Below are 21,411 nucleotides of genomic sequence, written 5' to 3'. Positions count from 1 at the left end.
TCTTCCTTGTATTTGGTCTGAATCTACCCTCTTTTAGTTTAAAACCATTACCCCTTGTCCTATCGCAACAGGTCCTGCTAAAAAGTTTGTCCCCATCTTTCTTATAAGCCCCCTTTAGGTACTGGAAGGCTGCTATAAGGTCTCCCTGGAGCCTTCTCTTCTCCAGGCTGAACAATGCCAACTCTCTCAGCCTTTCCTCACAGGAGAGGTGTTCCATCCCTCTGATCATTTTTGTGGCCCTCCTCTGGACGCTCCAACAGGTCCATGTCTTTCCTGTGCTGTGGGCTCCAGAGCTGGACACGGTACTCCAGGTGGGGTTTCACAAAGGTGGAGTAGAGGGGCAGAATCACCTCCCTCAACCTGCTGGCCACACTTCTTTTGATGCAGTCCAGGATACAGTTGGCCTTCTGGGCTGCGAAAGCACATTGCTGGCTTATGTCCAGCTTTTCATCCACCAGTACTCCCATGTCCTTCTTGGCAGGGCTACTCTCAATCCCTTCATCCCCCAGCCTGTGTTGATACTGGGGGTTGCCCCAACCCAGGTGCAGGACCCTGCACTTGGCCTTGTTGAACCTCATCAGGTTCACATGGGCCCACTTCTCAAGCTTGTCCAGGTCCCTCTGGATGGCATCCCATCCCTCAGGCATGTCAACCGCACCACTCAGCTTGGTGTCATCTACAAACTTGCTGTGGGTGCACTTGATCTCACTATGTCACTGATGAAGGTATTAAACAGTACTGGTGCCAGTACAGATCCCTGAGGGACACCACTTATCACCAATCTCCATCTGGATGCTGACCCATTGACCACTACCCTCTGGATGCGACCATCCAACCAATTCCTCATCTACCGAACAGTCCACCCATCAAATCCATCTCTCTCCAGTTTAGAGAGAAGGATGTCATAGGGGACCGTGTCAAAGGCCTTACAGAAGTTCAGACAGATGACATCTGTAGCTCTTCCCTTGTTCACTGATGTAGTCACTCCATCATGGAAGGCCACTAGATTGGTCAGGCAGGACATGTCCTTGGTGAAGCCATGCTGGCTGTCTCCAGTCACCTCCCTGTCCTCCATGTGCCTTAGCATAGTGTCTAGGAGGATCTGTTCCGTAATCTTCCCAGGCACAGAGGTGAGGCTGACAGGTCAGTAGTTCCCACGGTCCTCCTTTCTTACGCTTTTAAAAAATGGGTGCAATGTTTCCCTTTTTTCCAGTCACCAGGGACTTCACCTGACTGCCATGACTTTTCAAATATCATGGAGAGTGGCTTGGCAAATACATCAGCTATTTCCCTCAGGACTCTGGGATGCATCTCGTCAGGTCCCATAGACTGTATGTTCAGGTTCCTCAGGTGGTCATGAACCTGATCTTCTCTTACAGTGGGGGGGACTTTGCTCCTGCAGCCCCTGTCTTGTGGTCCATCCACTTGAGAGGTGTGGGAAGAGAGGTTGCCAGTGAAGACTGAGGCAGAAAGGTTGTTGAGTACCTCAGCCTTCTTCTCGTCCATTGTGACCAGTTTGCCAGTCTTGTTCATCAGGGGGGTACGCTTTCTCTGACCTTCCTTTTCTGGATGACATACCTATGGAAGCCCTTATTACTCATTGCATTCCTTGCCAAGTTCATCTTCAGCTGTGCCTTGGCCTTCCTGACCCCATCCCTACACAACTGGGCAGTGTCCGTATAGTCTTCCCAGGATACCTGTCCCTGCTTCCACTGCCTGTGCATTTCCTTCTTGCCCTTTAGTTTGACCAGCAGGTCGCAATTCAGCCATGCCGATCTCTTGCCTTCCTTTCCTGATTTCTTACATCTGGAGATCGAGAGCTCTTGTGCTCTATGGAAAGTGTCCTTAAAGATCTGCCAGCTCTGTTCTGCTCCCTTGTCCCTGAGGACAGTTTCCCAGGGGGTCCTATTGACTAACTCCTTGAACAGCTGGACTTTTGCTTCCCTAAAATTCAGGGTCCTGACTTTACTCTTTCCCTGACCCATATCCCTCAGGACTGTGAACTCCACCAGTGCATGATCACTGCAGCCAAGGCTGCCTCCAGTCTTGACATCACTGACTTGATCATTTGCGTTGGTGACCAACAGGTCCAGTATCGCATCCCCTCTGGTAGGGCTGTCTATTACCTGGCTTAAGAAGTTATGCTCAATGCTTTCCAGGAGTCTCCTGGATTGCCTATAGCTCACCGTCCTACTTTTCCAGTAGATGTTGGGGTGGTTGAAGTCCCCCGGCAGGACAAGAGCCTGCAAGCGCAATGCCTCCCGTAGCTGGAGTAAGAAGGCTTCGTCAATAGGCTCCCCTTGATTGGGCAGCCCGTAGTAGACACCATCCACAAGGTTGCCCTTGTTGCCTCAATCTCTGATTCTTACCCATAAGCTTTCAACCTGCTTGTGGCTATTCTTCAGAGACAGCCCTTCACACTCTATCCATTTCTTGATGTAGAGGGCAATGCCCCCACCTCTCCTTCCTCGCCTCTCCCTTCTGAACAGCCTGTAGCCATCAACAGCCACACTCCAGTCATGGGATTCGTCCCACCAAGTTTCAATAATGGCTACTAGGTCATAGCTTTCTAGCAGCACGGTGGCTTCCAACTCCTGTTTGTTGCCTGTCTCGCGTGCATTGGTGTAGGGACACTTCAGCTCGGCTGTCGGCCGTGCCACCTTCTTAGAGGAACACCCCTTAATTCTTATGAGGTATTTCACTAGTGTTTCCCTGTTGGCTCCTTTTACCTCAGGAGCCCCTGGCTCATCCCCGTAAGGCTTCAAGTGTGCTGCAGTGTAGACAGCACATCTCAGAGCCACAGGCTGAGGGCCCTCACTAGCACCCCGTCCCTCTAACCTTGGTGTATCATCCCACAGCTTCTCACAGGCAAGCCTGATATTATCCCCCTCCCCCTTCAAGTCTAATTTAAAGCCCTGTCAACGAGCCTCGCTAGCTTGTGAGCAAAGAAGTTTCTCTATTACAAAACGTAAAGAATTTTTGCTTCAGGATGCAGAATAACCGATATGTTATCTGATGGCACAGTTCAGTTTAAGGTTTTCGTGATAATTATTAGCTGGTTCTTTGAAATGGAATGTGAAAAGCACTACTGAACTATTTCAAGGAAGCAGATATATATATAAACCATTTTGGATAATTCTATAGTCACTGTCCTAGCAATTTCTATAGCTGAGGGGAAAAGTTAGTATATTTGGACTGTTGTGGAGTTTTGGGATTGACCTTGAGAGAGGCAGGATTGCCCCAGTAATTACATTTATCTTTCACAATCAGAATACTGGATGCTTTTTAAAACTAAAGATCCATTTAGGAGCTTTCTTTTCTTTTGACTTTGGTTTGTGCATTATTAATAATAGCCACAGAAATAATTTTACCTATTTCAGAGCTATGTAGATAGACATCCCTATCACCTGCTTCCTCCAGCACCACATTCGAATAAGTATTTGATACTGATGTGACACTTTTTCACTGGTGTGAACTGCACCCCTGGAGACTGTTCCTTTTTCTAAAGTTTCATGGTGCCTATTTTTTTATAATAATTATCAAGCTGGAGTAAATTACCTACTTTATTAAGCTAAGAGCTAAAATATACAGCAGCTGAACAAACATATATTTATTTTCTCACAGATAGCACTATGGAGATTGTATGTTGGATTTTATTGTCAGTTACATTTTGTTAACAGCAACAGCAAAAATCTCGGTTTTCTTGGACAACAGCAAACCTCAAACACTGGAGATGGGCAATAATCCAGAAGAGGAACTTGAGCTCTTCTCAAACAGAGAAACTTTAGTTTATCAGTGTTCAAATCAGACTCAGTGGTCTGGACTCAATTTAGACCCGAGTTTTATTTTGTGTGATGTTTAACTTGAAAGTACCACATGAAAGTACTTTCTACAGACATGTTTTTAATGGAATCTAGGTCAGAAGCAGGCAGAGAAGGCCATTAAGCAAGCAGAATGAAAAGGACTGACCAAAAATGGTTTCAGTGAGGCACCTGGCAAACACAAATGCAGGGAAATAAGAGAAACCATGTTATTAAAGAAAACTATAGTGTTTCAGGCAACAATGTGGGATAAAGGTGTGAGTGATAATTTTCAAATTTGATATGGGATACATCAGCATTTAGTTAAGAGAGTACATATCATTTCTCCTCCATGCTCTTTTAACTCAGAAGATTTTAGCATTTTCCCAGGCTGCCTTTTTCACTCGTTTCCCTGTAAATTCTGTGGGAAGCCCTTATGAAGGATTTCTATTTTCTGTCAGCAAATTGCATCACTGTTGAATGGCATCAGGTCTCTTCTCATCCATGACAGTTGTTGCGCTGTCCATCTGATGATTCATGGCACAAAGCTGTGGATGTGAATCCAGCGCTCCTCCAGGCAATGCCTTCACTGGAAAGGTGACAGACGGATTCAGTTTCTTTACACGTGGATCTCGCTGGATAAGGAGAAAAGGAAAAAATCGTGGAGGTTGAATAAAGTTATACAGTTCCTTCTTTCTGCAGAAGAGGCAGTAGAACACAATGAGATGAGGAGAGATCAGATCGTATTTGTAGGTAGAAGCAAACCTAAAACACGATGACAGGAAACTACAACTTAGGAAGGTTTAAGCAGAAGCAGGGAGTCAAGGAATATAACTGTTGCAATTCCTGTTTTGACAGGGTGGTAGATGAGAAGGGGGCCATGTATGTGGCAAGCTGATATTTGTTTCAAGTAAATAGGAAAAATATGATGATGAGTGAAGAAAAATAATTTGAAATAAATGGAGCTCTCTAAGCCTAAGTATTTAGGCAGCATCTAGGAGGAAAATATATTCCATGCCTCAAGAGCAGGAATAGAGATGATTTTAAAAGTCAACTGCTACAGTAAGGATTTTTATAATATACTTGTAATATTCCAGTGTTTGTCTCCTTCTCAGCAATTTAATGAACCTTAATCAGTGTAAAGTATCTAATTAAGGAACATTTTCCCTGAGCGTGTTCAAAAAGAGTTCTGGCTGGTTGAAGTGTTAGAGGAATACCAACATGCCTCTTCCACCTCCTGCAGAGGTATAAAAGGAGGACATGGATGGCATGATAACATTTCCATTATGTGAGTTATGGGCACAAAGGATAGCAAATCTCAACAGTAGAAGAAAATATTAGTGTGAAAGAAGACCTGGGAGAAAGTGTGAAAAGAAAACCAGAGTCAAGCTGTAAGGTTTAAGGAAACACAGCTTTAATGACTGGCAAAAGCATAATAAGCCATGATGATTTTGTTGTTAATAACTCTTATTTGAGTAGTTTTTAAGGATCCATTAAAATACAAAGCAGACAAAGAGCCTTTAACAAAATATATATTGTCTTTCTGTGTTCAGGTCTATCTTACAGCAGCTGTTTTTGAGCTTGACTTTTCCACGTTTCCTTGAAGCAGGTAAGTCAAGAGAATGTTAAAGAGTCAACTTTGAGTGAAGTAGAAGGTAAGAATCTAGGCTGGGGGCCATATTTGGATGTCCCCATTGCATTTGTGACTTAAAAATGTCATTGTTTATTTATTTATTTTCTTCTTTCTGTCAGCTGATATGGAAGATGATGATTTCAGTGCTGCTCTGCCTAAAACAAGCTGTATCACTGAGCAAACTCAGTATTTCTTTGAAAATGATGATAAATCCTTTAGTGGGATTGTAGACTGTATAAACTGCTCCAGGTAAAATTTCTTCAATATAAATAATAACTTTTGGATATTCATTTATTTTACAAAAGATAATGACACTATTATAAGAACAAAAACCATATTTTTGATTACTTACATCAAACTTACGTAAGCAAGACAGAGAAGTATATAGGCAGTAAAATCATAAATTGCATTCTCTTTGTATTTGTTTAGAATTAACTTTAATTTTAATAATTAAAGAATTCAAGAAAAATTTTAGTCAAATTTTTGTTTTATAGTCTCTATATGCTCCATTAAAATTGTATTTCTATCCCTGTTACAATTTGTTTTCCTTTAATTTATTACGTGAACTTAAAGGCATTCTGCAATATTCAGGAGTTTATTTTCTTTAATCTGGTTGTGTGTTGGAATTTTTGATGGTCAAGAAGATTATGCAATTTATCTTCAAATTTACCTTCTAGTCAACAGTGCTCAGGATTTATGAGCTGTGGGTCTTATTAAGCAAACCATGCTGTTTTGTTTTGTGATTAAAAGAATTACTCTTCAGGCTCCATGTGCCTATTCAAGATGATGTTTAATGTTATGTTAAAAAAATTGGATACTTCAGAAACATAGCAACTTGGACCTAGTTCTGTGTTTCGTACAAAAGCCTGCTGTGTTGAAGGTTTGCATACATTAGGAATTTATGAAAATGTCTTAGAAATTAAAATTAACAGTCAGATTTCAAACTCCTTGAAGACAGTATTTCAAGCCAGGAAAGAAAGACAACGGACACTGGAGAACGGTGAATACAGCCAAAACACGCAGGCATTTTTTCCCACCTCCATACTTCCTCCTCCATGTTGCTAGTATGTGTGGCACCTGGTTGTGCAGAGAACTCACTAAGCTGGGTTTTTTGGTTTTGTTTTTGTAGGGGTTTTTCCTTTGGTTTTTGGTTGTGTTGTTTTTTTTAATCTGGAGAGTTTTCAGAAGAGTTCTTTAGTTCAGTTTACTGAAAGACTACAGATATTATTATGCTAATATTGCAAAAATAGTGCCACAGTGTGGGAATGAGTATGAAAGGACAATTTAAGCTTGTTAAAACAACCAGATATGTAATTACAACATCAGTTATTTAATCAACAGTTATTTTGTCCTCTTATTGTACCCAATCAGTGGTACAAACTCATCATCTATGAAAGTTCAGAAATAATCCTATCAATTCACACCGAAGTAATAAAACTCTGCTTATATGGAGTGGTAACCACCTATATGAAAAGACTTGCTTGTTATTTTATATGTGTATGAAAATGTATTTAGAATTCACTAAAAGCAATTAACCTGTTAGTTTGTCCTAAATTTACCTTTCTTTGACAGGTAGAATGTTTTTTTATTAATGACTAAGAAATATTAAGATTTCTTTCTCTGCTTTTTTGAAGGTCTGCCTGCCTTTCAGTAAATTTAAATTGTACATAAAAATTATCCTTGAAAAATCCAGAAATATCCTTACCTTTAGTATCTAAGGCATGACGTGTAGTATCTATAGCTTAAAGGTATAATGCTGCCTATTCAATTATTTATAAATTGAAAATGACCCTACCAACTTAAAAGCCTTTTGTGGAAATATATGTACATAAAAATACAACAAACACACATCCAATACATAGTATACATACCCTAAACCTCCTTCTCACCCTTCCTACAGACAGGTTTATGTGTTGGGGTTTTGTTTGTTTGGTTGGTTGGTTTTGTGGTTGGGGGTTTTCTCAGTGTTGTCAGGGGAAGAATTGATGCTGAACTGATTTTATTTCTCAGTACAGCTACTGTTGTAGCAGTACAGACCTAGCTATTAACTCAATTAAAGTCACTTTATGCTCTTTTCCTTTTTTCCCACTAAGTTGTCTAGTTGAAAGGGGGAACTGTGGAAATGATGAAAAGATTACAAAATTTGTTATAAATGTTTCTTGCTCTTCATTAATGGAAAAGATAAACAGTAGCAGGCAGACTAAATCTATGAAGTTGGATTACTTTTATTCCTTTTCAAATGGATTTCCTTGCTTCATTTAAACATAGGGTTTTGGGGGCTTTTTTTCCAGACTTTATCATGCAGAGAAGATTTCAAACACCAATCTAGTATTCATTATTAGTGACAGCCAACTGCTGTGCCGCTCCTGTGACCCAAAGCCACTGATGCAAGCGGAGAAGCCGGGTATCCTTTAAAATCACATTATTTAGTAGTGTGGATTGATTTTTGGCTATGATATACTGGAATATATTTGGAAAAAAATGGCCTGTTTATGTACATATTAGTAGCACGATTGCCACTGGAGAACTTGAAGCAGCAGATATTTGTGGGTGATATCACAAATCATCTGAGGCAGCAGTCATTGAGGTAGAGAGCAAAGCTGTTATTTGTGAGGACTTAAATAGAAATGGGCTCACAGGAACTTAATGAAGTTTCCAAAAGGCAGATGCAAAGTCTTGGATCCAGGACAGAATAACGACATGCAGCTGGACAGAGTGACTAGAAACAGCTTTGCAGAAAACGACTTGAGTGAGGAACATGATGGACAAGAAGCTGAACATCAGTTGGCACTATGCCTTGCAATAAAGAGGGTCAGTAACATCCTGGACTATGTTAGCTAGAGTGTAGTCAGCAGGTTGGGAGAATTAATCCATCCCATCTCTTCAGCAGCAGTCAGCCCACATCTGGAGTGCTGTGTGCAGTTTGGGGCTCCCCAGTACCACACTGACATACTGGAGGAAGTCCAGTGAAGTGCCACCAAGGTGGTTGGCATCTGGAGCACAGGACAGGCAAGGGGAGCCTGAGAGTCCTGGGTTTGTTCAGCCTTTAGAAAAGACAAGGGTATGCCTGTCTAGAGAAATAACAAAAAAGGGTGACACCAAGGTAAGAGTGTTTGGTCCTGAAAAGTTGGGATGCTGCACTGATGCCTGCAATACGGAGGTGAAGTGATGGAGGAACTTTAGTGTGTGCTCAGTGCCAACAAGAACTGCTTATTTCTTGTGGAAACTGCTTTAACCATCAAAGGCTAAAATTTATCCAGCTGCTAGCATAGAATTTCTTCAGAACTGACTGGAGACATAGGTGGCATACATGCTGAGCAGAGCCCTTGCAACACATGCATTAAAATTAAAAGCATGTGGAAAGTTACTCTAATTTACAACCACCTTCATGCCAATCTCTGTGCCTTTAGCCTGTTCACTCCAGTAGCTACCTATGGGCAATGGTGACAGAAATACATAAAACCAACATACACATATTCTAGGCCAGGAGAAATTCGCCTCAGTTTTTCTCTGCTGTATATGCTTGAGGATAGCATGCCAGAGATGGTAAATCAACTCATAATTTGTATTATTATGACAGAATATGGAAAATGATTAGTAATTCCTTTGTCCATGTCAGGAAGTTAGTTGAGACAGCCTCTCCCATTCCTGAAAGAAAAGCAGGTGGTAGTAGAGATGACTGTTTCTTTGGCAAAAGCAACGCACTCATTGCTACATTAATAAAACTCGAATTCCATCTACGCTTGGGCTGAAAAGGAAGTTACATTGGGGTGGAAGCAATATCCATGTCATCACAGAACTATGTAAACACAGCCAAATATTCTAATTGGCTCCAGTCCATGACAGTTTGATTAACTGTTGCCACTGTCTGAATTTATAGACAGCACTTGCTATAGAAAATGAAGCACGTTTGATGGGAAATGGGCACATGATTTGCATTTCCTTGTGGGGCCCAAACCTTCTAGAAAGCAGTAAATGACCTCAAATCGCAGCCAGAGCAGCTGGGTGGGCTTATATTGACTAAATGAACTATTTTATTTTTGTTCCAACTGTGCAGTACTAAGCTATTCTCTCTTTTATATAACTAAGATACATTGTGAAATGCAGATGTAGCATAGCATCACACAAGCAGACAGAGTGACCTTTGGGTGCTATTCAGATGGTTATTATTAGACTCTGCTTCCTTCTGGCTGGTACAGCTCTGCTTGTGCACATGGTCTTTTAGAAAATATTTCTACGTTTCGACTTCCCTTTCAGCTGGGCCCCGGCAGAGGGAAGGGGAGCTGAATCTGATAACATCTGAATGAAGACAGATGTAGATCTGTAGAACAATTCCCCGTCCTCTTGCCTTCTCTTCCATTGGGCATCTCCACTCATCGCAGTGAAGCTCCTGTAGTACTCCACAGTAGTGCATGAATAGGATTGCGTCAAGTATAAGTTAGAGCTACTAAGATAGGTAAAGTTTCGGTGCTTAATTTTTTTAAAAACACTAGCTTAGCTTTAATGAGTGTACTACCAAGAGTGGAATAAAGAAAGCTTAACATACTGAATGGTAATATAAGCAGGCTCCAACAGAAGATGGGTTTGCAGTTTACCATATCTGTACCTTTCAAGTATGCTTCAATGACTTGTGTCCCTTGTTAGCCTGTGGCAAATGTGAATTATAGTATTTATACTTAAATTCAGAGATGTAAGCTAAAGCATTACCTCGTGTTTACAGTTAGCTAATTAAGAGCATGTCACTGCTCCCATTTCTAGCCTGCTGTTCTGGTGTTAGTTTGGACAGCATTTTCTCTGTCTCCCTTCATCGCTGAAATGCTAATGAGATCTGATTAGGTTTTTTGTCATTCACTATCAAAGCTGACAGTGGGATGATTTTGTCTATGATATTTGGGGTAATATAGGTGTAGACATAGTAAAACCAGTAGTTCTTACATGCCTTCCTGCAATTTTCAGCCCGTATATACCATTACTTTTCCAAACAGGCTTTTTCACTTTTACTGTGTATCTTCATTTTAGCAGAATAACTCAATGGTAACATACGCTATAACCAATCAGCACCATTGAAACTCTACTACTTTATCAAATAATTTCTGTAATATTTATGCAATGGTAATAAAAGCAATACAGAAAATCTTAAAAAACCTCAGCTTTTATTTGTATTTTGTGTACAGTTCTGGAAGTACCGGTTCTAAAAAGTCATGCGGGATGTTTATTTTCTTGATTAAAGCAGTGTAAAAAAAAAGGGTATTTGATTTTGATTTATCTGGACAGTTGGGTTGGTTTGGTTTTCTTTAATTTGAACAAGGAACTGTGACTATTGATGTTTATTTCAGTACTATCTGAATTAGCATAAAACTTCTCTCTCAAAAGTAAAAACAGAATGTTAATCCTGCTAATGTACGATGCACAAAAAACAGTCATGCTCCTTAACCAGAGAAACAGATGAAGGGCCAAATCCTTGTGAAATGGTCAAACAACCTAGATACAGAAAGGGTCCTGATGTCTGTTTTGATGAAGCCAAACAGGTAAAGTTGAAGTTGTAAAACTTTTAAGACTATCTTTAAAAACAATTGTAGAGCTGTTTTAGAAGAGCAGTGAAAATTATGTTTAAGAGTACCTTGATGCCTGATAACCTATCTATCACTAAACATACTGTTCACTCTAGACCATAGCCACTCTATTTCAAGTATCCCATGATTAACATAAAATTAACAGCTGCTTTCTTATCTGCCTTTCCTATAACCATTGCACTTTCACACATGATTCCCACTAAAAAAAACCCATCAGCGAGCATAAAACTGATGGTCTCTGTACAATGCTGTGAAATTCAGTTCTTCTATGTCTTTCATGAATAGATGATAATCCTGACTTAGAAGTAATATTTTTATATTAGAGTTTCCAAATATTATTTAAGGTGTTGTTAAATGATTGAAAACAGTATATCTGGTTTATGAAGTTGTTCCTCTCAGAAATTATCCAAATGTGTATTGATCTTAGGTCACATTCTTAACAGGTATAAAAGTGCATTTCTTTACTGAAATCAGCAAAACTATGCTGTTTAGTACTCCCTGTATTGTATACTTTACAGTTTTGAAGGAGAAAAATCATAACTGTGCCACATATATAAATTATTTTGAATATACTCTCTGTCTTACCTTTCAAAATACTGTATGAAAGGGGATATGTTGAATTCAAATTGTTCAGAATAAATTTCAAGTCAAAAAGTACTGAACAGGGAAGTACCTGCCATTATATAAAATAAATATTTTTTAAATGCATTTGTAATGCCTCATCCCATTTCTGCAAAGGAAAGATTGTCCAAAACTAGTGCAGTTAGCTGGCTATAGCTGCTGTATACCAAGTTTTGTTCCAGTATATTCTCTGCTTTTCTTTAATGAGGCACAATTACTGAGATGTCAGTAGTGTTAAAAAAAGTCCGGACAGTCGGTATTCAATGCATTTTTCTAGTAACCAAATTTCATTTTTAAAACAGAGGTCTGCTTACTGGCCAACAAAGGTTAAACAAAGTTGAAAAAACATCCAAAAGCTATTTGGCTGTTGTAAATATTCCAAATCATCCTGATAGGATTGTGTGTGAAAGTACAACTCTTGCTCACTAGCTTGATGTGCTAATCAGTGTGTAAGTCATGTGTTTTGTAACAGTGGATTGTTTTGGTTAAGTTTATTTGCAAAATTTGCTGTGAATCTCTTGCTCTTGGGTGGATGCTTTCACATTAACTCTGCTAACTGCCAGCAATCTGCATGATATCTCATCTTGTATGTCTTTTTTTCTGTGTTTTCTTTCCTTTCCTCTACTTGCTACTTTGCCCGTTATTAATAGGATCAGCCTATATGCACAACGAGTCGTGCCTCTGCCATGACGTCCGCTCCTATCTTCATTTTTCTGCAAGTTTTCATGTGGTGTGGATGGTCAGTTACTTTCTCTAATTTTTTGTTTTGTTCTTGGCTTAAAAAATTAGCAGACTTTTTTACTTACTGAGCATACAAAAGAAAACAGAATGAAGCGAGTCCCAAAAGCAGCAATCTGGAGCAAATTACTCTTGCAATATTAAGGGAAATTAAATATGAAAAAACTCTGTCTGGAGCCTTATAAATCACAATTACAGAACACAAGGGCCTCTCCCATAGCAAATACAAAGACACGGGAACCTGTTGGGTTTATATGGTTGGCTCTTTGAGATTGCACATGTACCAACTGAGTCAGTGTCATTCCCTTCAAAACATTTTTCCCTTGTCCCTGTTAAAATGAAACAGAAAAAGAAAGTTTTCTGCACAGAGACAAACAAAGGTACAAAGTAATTACAAGAGACTATAATACCTGTGAAAATAAAGCTGTACTTAGGGATAGCAAGGGTAAGTGTTGCTATTGGGAAGAGTAAGGAATTTTCACTGCATTCAAATTAACACAAGTGTTGATGGAAGGTAATAGTGTGCATCAATTTGGTTAAACTATGAATTCAGTAAAATCATATTTTTTACTTTTTAATTTTTTCCAAGCTAAACATGTTCATTGCCTAATTGCAGTAGACGGTGTTTTTCTCCTTCTGGTGAAATACATGGATACATGAAGTCCTGCATGTTGAGCTAGTGCAGACTCGGGGGTTCATAACGAAAGCCTTGACATTTTAGGTTTTGTTGCATTTAATGGTGTGAGAGTGTACACTGCTGTGCTAGTGACATGTATGCAAGAGAACTGCCGATCTAAAGAGAATAAAATTCATGACCTTTTACACTGGAGGGCTTTCTGATCAATATTATTACTCAGAAAACCACTAGAGGGAGATACTAACATATCTATCAAAGTAAAGCCAACATGAGTGGTAGAAATGGACACTTAGAGGTCATTTTTCACAGTTAGTGTAGTAAAATACTGAAAATTCTAACAATTTAGAATACTCATTTTCTCAATAATTTATATTCTCTTTATACTTGGGTGAAGGCTCAATTAATATCACTCAAACATCAGTGAAAAAAACCTTAAAGTTCTGTTTAACAGCTGTATTTGAGTAATTTTGAAGTTTCCTATTCTGTATTTAAATGATCTAATTACTAGCAAACCTAGGCACTTGCACAGCCATGGCTGAAGGTTGTAAGGAAGGGTGAAAGTCCCTTCTCCCAAGCCAGTGGTATTTCACATTAAAATCTAGAAGATTAACATCTCATGTTCTTACTCATGCAATTTGCTCTACTAGTAACCTTATTTTAATTAAAAGGCTACTGTGCAATGTACATAAAGCAGCAGAGACTCACCTTGAGCTGAATTCTTTGTGTCCAAAATGGTCTTTCTGCTCAAGAAGGCAAACCAAAATACTGGGAAACCCACTAAATATAATTTTAGCTGATAGACTTTTGGCAGCAGAAAGTTATAAAGGTAATTTAGTTCATCCATCCTGTTTTTAATAACTTTGTGATTTTGGAAATGAGTTCTCACTGGAAATTAATCTGTGTAGTTTTATTAAAATCACTGAAGCCAACACAGATACAAACCAGCTGATCAGGTTCAATAACGGCAGCTGTTTTGTTTTTTGTTTTTTGTTTTTTTTTCATCAAGGATAACAAAATAGTCTTTATCACCCCCTTGAATAGCTTGCTCTTACTTTGTACATGCACACTGGTTTTGTTTCCCATAGCTGAGAATAAAGAGAACTCTACAAGATTTTAGCTCCTTCTGGGAATGTCTTATTTCCATCAGCTCCCAGGGATGTCAGTGGGAGCTTTGAGGGTGATTAGCAGCCCAGACAACTGTATACATCTTGATGGGATTGGCTGTGTCCCTGATCTATGTGGGGGGAGCTGTACAGCTTTGGCAGCTTCGTGTGGTAGTCCAGACAAAAGAGGGTAACACAAAATTTGTGAAAGACCGTGCATTGGAACTTGAAATGACTCTTCAGTAAAAGCAAAGGTGTTCGCTGTGCAGTGTGAAGCACTTAAAATATATGCTTATACAAGGTGTAAATTTTGAAGTAACCAGTTGATATCAAAGGCCAGATCAGAAGCTCTTTGGCAGCTATTGCTGTTTTATCCTTTTTATAGTCAGTGTAGCACAATGGGTTCTGATAAATTATTAAGGTTTCAAGATGAAGTTTTAGTACATTAAATAGTTATAGTATACTTCTAAAGGAGTAGCAAATATGTTTATAGACATAGACATGTATGTGTATGTATATATGTATTTATATTTCCATGTGTGTCTTCAAAATTTTGGACTGTCCCTGCCTTCAAGGAAATGTTGATATATAGCAATGAGTATGTGGGTTTGATACCTAACAATGAATATATGGTTTTATAAAAGCATTCATTTCCACTCTGCAAGTGCTGAATAATTTTCACAGTGTGTGATGTTGTAAAATAACCCTCTCTAGAGTTATTATAGTAAGGCATGACATGAAGGAGATGACATTTGGATTTGATGCTTCTCTACCTCAAACATGCAAGGAAATTTGACATGTGACTTATTAATGCAAGAAATGTGATACGCTTCTAATGAAATGAAACTGGCTAAAGAGGATTCTTTCCAATTTCTTTTCCAATTCTTTCTCTCCTCAAAGAGAAATAACATACAGAATATTATTTTGAAGACAACAAAGAGAGGACTTCCCAATGGATCTGTTGCTTATTCAGGTTTTCTCTGTGACTAATGTAGTAGTGACTAATGTCATGGGCCGGAAAATTTCAGTGGAACTGCTTAAAAATAGTTCAGTGTCTAGTTGCACTGGCAGAGGTAAAGATAAGATAAGGTAAAGATAAGACGAAATGATGCTATGTAATTTGTTATAAGAAATTTTATAAGAAATCTCCAAACCAACATTTACAGGAAACAGTTGAGTAGTTTTCTTAAAGCTCAGGAATAGGGAAAGTGTTTTCAAAAAACATATTTTGAAGACCATTCAAAACTGATGTTTTGCTCAATCTGGTTCCAAATTAGTGATGGGATCCCACTCATTTTCATAAAAGTGTTGCTTTTTTGAATTTATGTAAATCACCATGTAATCAGACTTTCTCCTTTTTTTTTTTTTTTTTTTACATTTCTTGTAATTTTCACAACAGTTAAAGCACACAAGAAAATTACAATGGGCAATGCTGGGGAGGAAAAGTAATTTAGATAGGATTTACTGTACCTTCTTTGCCACTACTATTTCTGTCTTGGCTTAGGACACAAAAGAATAACTGATTCCAGAGAGAATATTTAGAAATTGTTGGCAGAACTGCTGGTTTACCACTGTAAATTGGTCTACAAACCTCAGAAATTCAATGTGACTTTGATCAACATGAGGTTAAAATCTCACCAGCCTTCAAATATGTGTATAAACCTTGTGTACTTTTGTCTAGTACAGTGTAACTGTCATTCATAATAAGAAGATGGATGCATAAGCTTCCTGTGTGAGGCTTCCAAGACATTCTCCACTGTTGTGAAGTTGTGAATCCTTTAAAAACTGCTCTGTGTAGTCTTAGGGAGAGAGCAAAAGATATTAAAATATTTTTTTTCAATCCAATAGGAATATTACATGGTATAACTGTTGAATGTAAAAGCAGTGCCCATAAATTGTGGTGGTGTAGTTTTAAAAAAAAACATTCAGAAAGCAAATAGAAATGGGCAACAGAATGGAGGGGTTTTTTTCAAGTACACATAGTGGTAGGATTAATTCATCGACATAATTTACACAATATTTGATCTAATGCAGTGGTGACATGAAAGCTAAGTACTGTATAATTCTGTATGTGGAGGTCCATCTACTCTGTATCCATACTGGATGCCATTTTCACTATAATGATATTTCCCCCTTCCTATTATGCACAATTTTAAGACCTTCAGTTTACTTCTAACTTACTCTCCAGACATTTCCCCTCTGTTGGAAAATTTTAAATCTCATGCTTTAAACTATTTCTTCAAAGATGATTCTTCTAAGTAATTTCAGTGATAAAAATCTTAAATACCAAGAGGTAACACAAAGTACTGTTCATTGAATTCATGTGAGAAGAAACCTTTACTGATAATTCTATTTCTGATGGTACTCACTGTGAGGAAGAAGCAGAGTTATTTTTAGGTGCTTTGAATAGAAATAAAGCTACATGACAAGACACAATGCAGATGCAAAAAGTGACAGAGCCAAACTAAATAAACCAGAAAGTTCAGTGCATCTTCAAATCCTAGCATCCTACTCCAAATCTGGTGCAGCAGAGTTCACTTATGACTTACTTCTTGACCAGAAACCTTAGGATTTTTGAACTTTTAGAGTGCAATCAACTAAAAAAAAAAAAGCTGAAGCAAAAATTATAGAACTAAATTATAAAGCTAACAGATGACAGAGACATGTCTGGAAATGGCTACTATTGATACAGAATGGCAGCTAACATAAGCTATTTCCTTTATGACAAAACTAATTTTTTATTTTTCTTTTCTTTCTGAAGAACTTGAATGCTGGTTTTTAGTTTGTTGTTTTGGGTTTTTTTTAATATCCAAGTTTCTAAAGGAGACTGTTGGTGAATGCTATAATTCCTGAAGACGTATTGAGTCTAATTTGTCTGCTTTATCTGATTTTCTGTATATTTATTCCAAACTGATTCTGATTCCTCTGACCTCTCCGCTTTAAAGAATGTATTGTGTGTGGTGGGAATCTCATTAAAGCCTTCACCCCTTAAAACTGACACAAAGAACTCATTGAAGTCCTTTGCTATGCCCTGTAATCCCCAAGTTCCCTCTTTACAACTCTGTTATCAAGCAGTTTCCTTAACTCCGCATTTGAGTTTGTGCTTTTGATTTATTCAAAACTTTCTGCTATCATTTTCAGCATATTTTGCAGGGAGGTCATAAAAAGTTTTTTATCAGCCCTCCTAATTTCCTGTTTATATCTAATCTGCCATTGTTATGAGCTTTCCTGTTCGGCCCACTTGAGTAAACTTGATTTCTTAAATACTGATTTTTTCCCTATGACAGTGTACTTAATTTTCCTACTGATTCATGCAGGGGTGTTTCTTTGAGGTTTTGGATTTGATTTGGGGTTTATTGTTTTTTTTCCTGGCAGGGCGGGCTGGTGGTTTTTCAGTTTTGGGGGGCTTGGGTTTTTGGGGGAGGGAGGTGAGGGTGGTAGTTGGTTGGTTATTCTAATTGTGGCATTCATTTAAACTGCATACCTAATGCAATATTTCTAAATATTCTTCTGGATCCCTGTGAGGGACTTGCTTTTTGAGATGCTTCTAGTTTTTTTCCTGCTTTCTGTTTTTTGTTTGTTAAGGTTTTTTTTCTCTTTTCTTGGCTTTGGAGTTGTTGGGGTTTTTTTAACTGCTTTTGGTAATTTTCATATAGTTCCCTTTCTTGAAATTGGTATCTTTTGTTTTGGATTTGTTTGGCCTGATCTCTCACACAACAATGCTAAATCCTATTGCGTTGTGGTCTAAGGAACTACTAGAACTATACTAGAGCTATACAGAGCAGCTCTCCACTAATAATTTTGAAGAGGGCCCCATGCACCACTAAAGGTTCAAAGACTGTTTGTTCCAAAAGGCAGTCATTTATCATATCCAAAAATGGGATCTCTACATCTCTTTTTGATAAGGCATCAATCCAGTCTATGAGTGCCTTCTCTAATCCTACATAACAGTTAATGATTGATATTGTCACTTTGATCAGGTGGTCCACAGCGCAATCCTAAAATTACATTTTTATTATTAGACTCTGCAATTTCCTGCCCATGGAGATTCCATCACAGTTACCTTTTCCTGTAATACTTTTATGCTATTACAATTTGTATTATCCTTTACAGACTACCCGTACTACTGCTTTCTGTTGTAAAACCTTTTTAAATTCTGTGCCAGCAGCCAGGCACTGTTACTGTTACGGTGCAGTCTCTCCTTCCCTGCACATGTTCCTCCTGTTTAAGAAGTTTCCCCAGTTCCTAGTATACTTACGTCCCTTCCCACCTACACTGTTGTCTTGTCCTTGGAGGCTTGGCATCTCTTGGAAAATGGGAAATGTCTTTTTATACTATGGGTACAGAATACAGTAAAAATAAGAGGAAGACCAAATATTTTCAGCCTTCAGAGCTACCCATGAATCTCAGAGTCAGTGGACAGAGCGGTGCAGGGGATGGCTGGAACATCGTCCTCGTGTTTTAGGCAGCTAAACATAGATTGTATCAGTCCTGAGAAACAAGGTGTAAAGACGTTACAGACTCCAGAACAGGTATCAAATGTATTTCAGCCAGACTAATTAATAAATCCATAATGTGAAAGATATTATGCATTATAGGCAAAGTGGGACCAAATAATAGCAATTAATGATAAAGAGGAATGGGGAAAAGAGGTGTGATTGCTGTGTGGCGTAATGAATAGTTAGGTCCGCTGATGTGTGACGTAGCGGTGCAGCTCAGAGTGAGCCCTCAAACTGGAGGGTGTCTTCTCTACAGACTGCATCAAACATGTACAAAAAGCCAATAGAAAATTTGGTTCTTATCCTTGAATACAGGATCAGAAAGAGAGAAAGGATTTTCATTCTCTTTGATCATATCTTCACCTGCAGAGCATACTCATTTTAATGTGAGATCGAGTTGATGAAATAGACATGAACATATTCTGGTATTTGTTTTCTAATCTTGAAAAGTTAACCGTTCTTCCATCTTTCCTTACAATAAAGTGATTCTAGAAATCTCCAAATCGATGTAATTTTAAGGAATATAGATGTGTTTTACTGGGCCCCCCAGATATATCCCATAGCATTTCTTGTTTGGTTGTGTAAGTATCCCATCTAGTTCATGAGTGACTGCAGTAAGCCTTGTAAGCATTTAGTCCTCCCATGTTTATAGTTAATGTAGTAAATGCTACTCTTTGTATCAAAAATCAGACAAACTTCCAGGAATTATTTTGCTGTTATTTTAGGCAAAATAACATATATAAGACCAAAAAGGAAGCCTCAAGGATAGTTCAAAGTGTCGAAGACTAAAATGCAGATTATTTCTCAGGAAATGTAATTGTATTTAATGTTAACTGGTTTCTTCTTTTCTTGTCAACAGGAAGATTCGGCCGACTGCGGTGGTGTCTCTGGTCTGAGTCCATCACTGTGGTCTATGGTAGGAATTCAGTTGGTCCTGCTTTGGCTGTTATCTGGCAGCAGACACTGCCAGTTATGACCTTGCTAAACCAAAACCTGCATAACTTAATCAAGACCCGGCCAAAACAATAGCCTCAGTTTCATTTTAAAAAGGGTCAGCTATTCAGACAGCAGCAGAACAGCAGTGCTCGTGTCTGGTTATCACTCGCTGTGAGACTCATAAAGGCACCCACGGTGGCTGCATGTTGGAGTGTCGGATCCTTAAACGTGTGTGAATGCTGCATCATCTATGCCATCCGAACAGAATTCTGTACGTGCTCCATTGGGGAATCTAAGATTATTATTTTGTTTGTTTGTTTGTTGTTGTAATCTTGATGACTTCATGTAAAAGGGCTCCCCTAACAATAGCTTATGTATATGATTTTCATTTCTTTTAAGCTTTGGATATCTTGAAGATTTATATTCTTTTACATGAACAGTTACTTAAAAAAAAAAAAAAAAAGAAAAAAGAAAATGCACTCCCCAATATTATTACTAGCACCATGTTGGCTGCTTTGAACATCAGTTTTGTCCAAACTAGTTGAGTAAAATGAAAATATTGGCTAGTCTTCATCAGAAGTTCAGCACGATTAAAATATTTATGATGAGTGGTTCATTCTTCCAAAATGAATCATGTAGCCAGCTAAGTTTTGGTAGGTTGGTAACTTGTTAGTTTAAAGGAAGAAAGGAAGTAAGGAAACTTCTGTTTTTAAAAATATAAAGGTGCTTGAGAGTTTAACTAAAAAGTGATTCTCATCTTAAACTTGGTGTCATCTTGTCAGAAAAATGTTAATTTCAATGTAATATTCACCTCCTTTTCACAATGCAGTTATATATAAAGCTAGTAGAATCCTTCAAAGGCTCAAACAAAAATGCTTGTGAATAAAAAATGTCTTTGTGATATTTGAACGTTGGTTTCCAAGGGTATTTTGCATGATGATGATGCTATGTTATTGTTTTTCAGTTTGTTTTCTTTGATGGTAGAGTATAGTCCATTGAAAAGGTAACTGAGTGAATCTTTTATTGTGTGAGAAACTGAACATTGCAATGTGTTGCAATCAAATCATATTAAATTATATTATGAAACAGAGCTCTGAATATACTGTGCAATGAAAAAGCTGAGAAAATAGGGTAAATTTAGCTATCCTAACAAAAGGGTTGAGTTGGATTTTTTACAGAATAGTGATCTCACATGAAAACCTGTGTACAGATATTTTAAGTATATAAAAATCAGATTTAACACATTTATTTTTGGAAGTATATGTTCTCTAAGGTTCATATCAGGTTCCCCCTTTGTTTCCTTCATATAAAAACACCCATAGTATAAAAACTTCTGCTGTAGCTATTTATTATTGAAAATAGCATATTTAACAGCAAAATGTCCTGGTTGCTGAGATTAGAAAAAATCTAAACAAATGGGGAGCCTTGAATCTATATGTATGCACATTGATACTTGATTGTGAATAATAATTTTAGAAGTTGTTTTTATACAACCTCATTGGTGATACAGATTGGTGCAGTAAATTACAATATTACAGTGTAGCATAGTGTTGATGCAAAATATGATTTGCGCTTTTTTTCTAGTTTTCAGAACTAAACAGTATTGCAAGACAGCTAAACCGATGAATGTGCAACTCTGCTGGTATTGTACAATTCTGCTAACAACTGCGATATGCAAAGATTAACATGGCACTATACACTAGCTCTTTAAAAAAATAAGAAAATGCAAAGCATTGGTATGTATATGCTGGCAATTGATTGATATAATTTTGATCACGCCAAAAGCTTAAAGAAATAATTGGGCACGCATTAATATCCTATGAAAACTGAAGGAGCTACTTAAAGCCATGGCATGGCTTAAAAGATCAGAT

At 38.1% G+C, this 21,411-nt stretch overlaps 1 protein-coding gene across 3 annotated transcripts in view; it reads left to right on the top strand.

The window, feature by feature from the left end:
• The window catches only part of CACNA2D1 (calcium channel, voltage-dependent, alpha 2/delta subunit 1), a 421,901-nt gene extending 401,911 nt beyond the window's left edge, over positions 1–19,990 (top strand). For all 3 annotated transcript variants that reach the window (XM_010580942.1, XM_010580943.1, XM_010580941.1), the window contains 5 exons: positions 5,354–5,409; positions 5,553–5,682; positions 7,725–7,837; positions 10,879–10,961; positions 19,464–19,990. In XM_010580942.1, the coding sequence (XP_010579244.1) occupies positions 5,354–5,409; positions 5,553–5,682; positions 7,725–7,837; positions 10,879–10,961; positions 19,464–19,580 (499 nt within the window). In that variant the 3' untranslated portion in view covers positions 19,581–19,990. The remainder of the gene's footprint in view (positions 1–5,353; positions 5,410–5,552; positions 5,683–7,724; positions 7,838–10,878; positions 10,962–19,463) is intronic.
• Positions 19,991–21,411: the final 1,421 nt, after the last annotated feature.

Source organism: Haliaeetus leucocephalus, unplaced genomic scaffold, assembly GCF_000737465.1.
Source record: "Haliaeetus leucocephalus isolate CR32 unplaced genomic scaffold, Haliaeetus_leucocephalus-4.0 Scaffold751, whole genome shotgun sequence".
Lineage (NCBI taxonomy): Eukaryota > Metazoa > Chordata > Aves > Accipitriformes > Accipitridae > Haliaeetus > Haliaeetus leucocephalus.
Note: the sequence above shows the minus strand (reverse complement) of the source record. Positions and strands in the feature narration are given on the sequence as shown.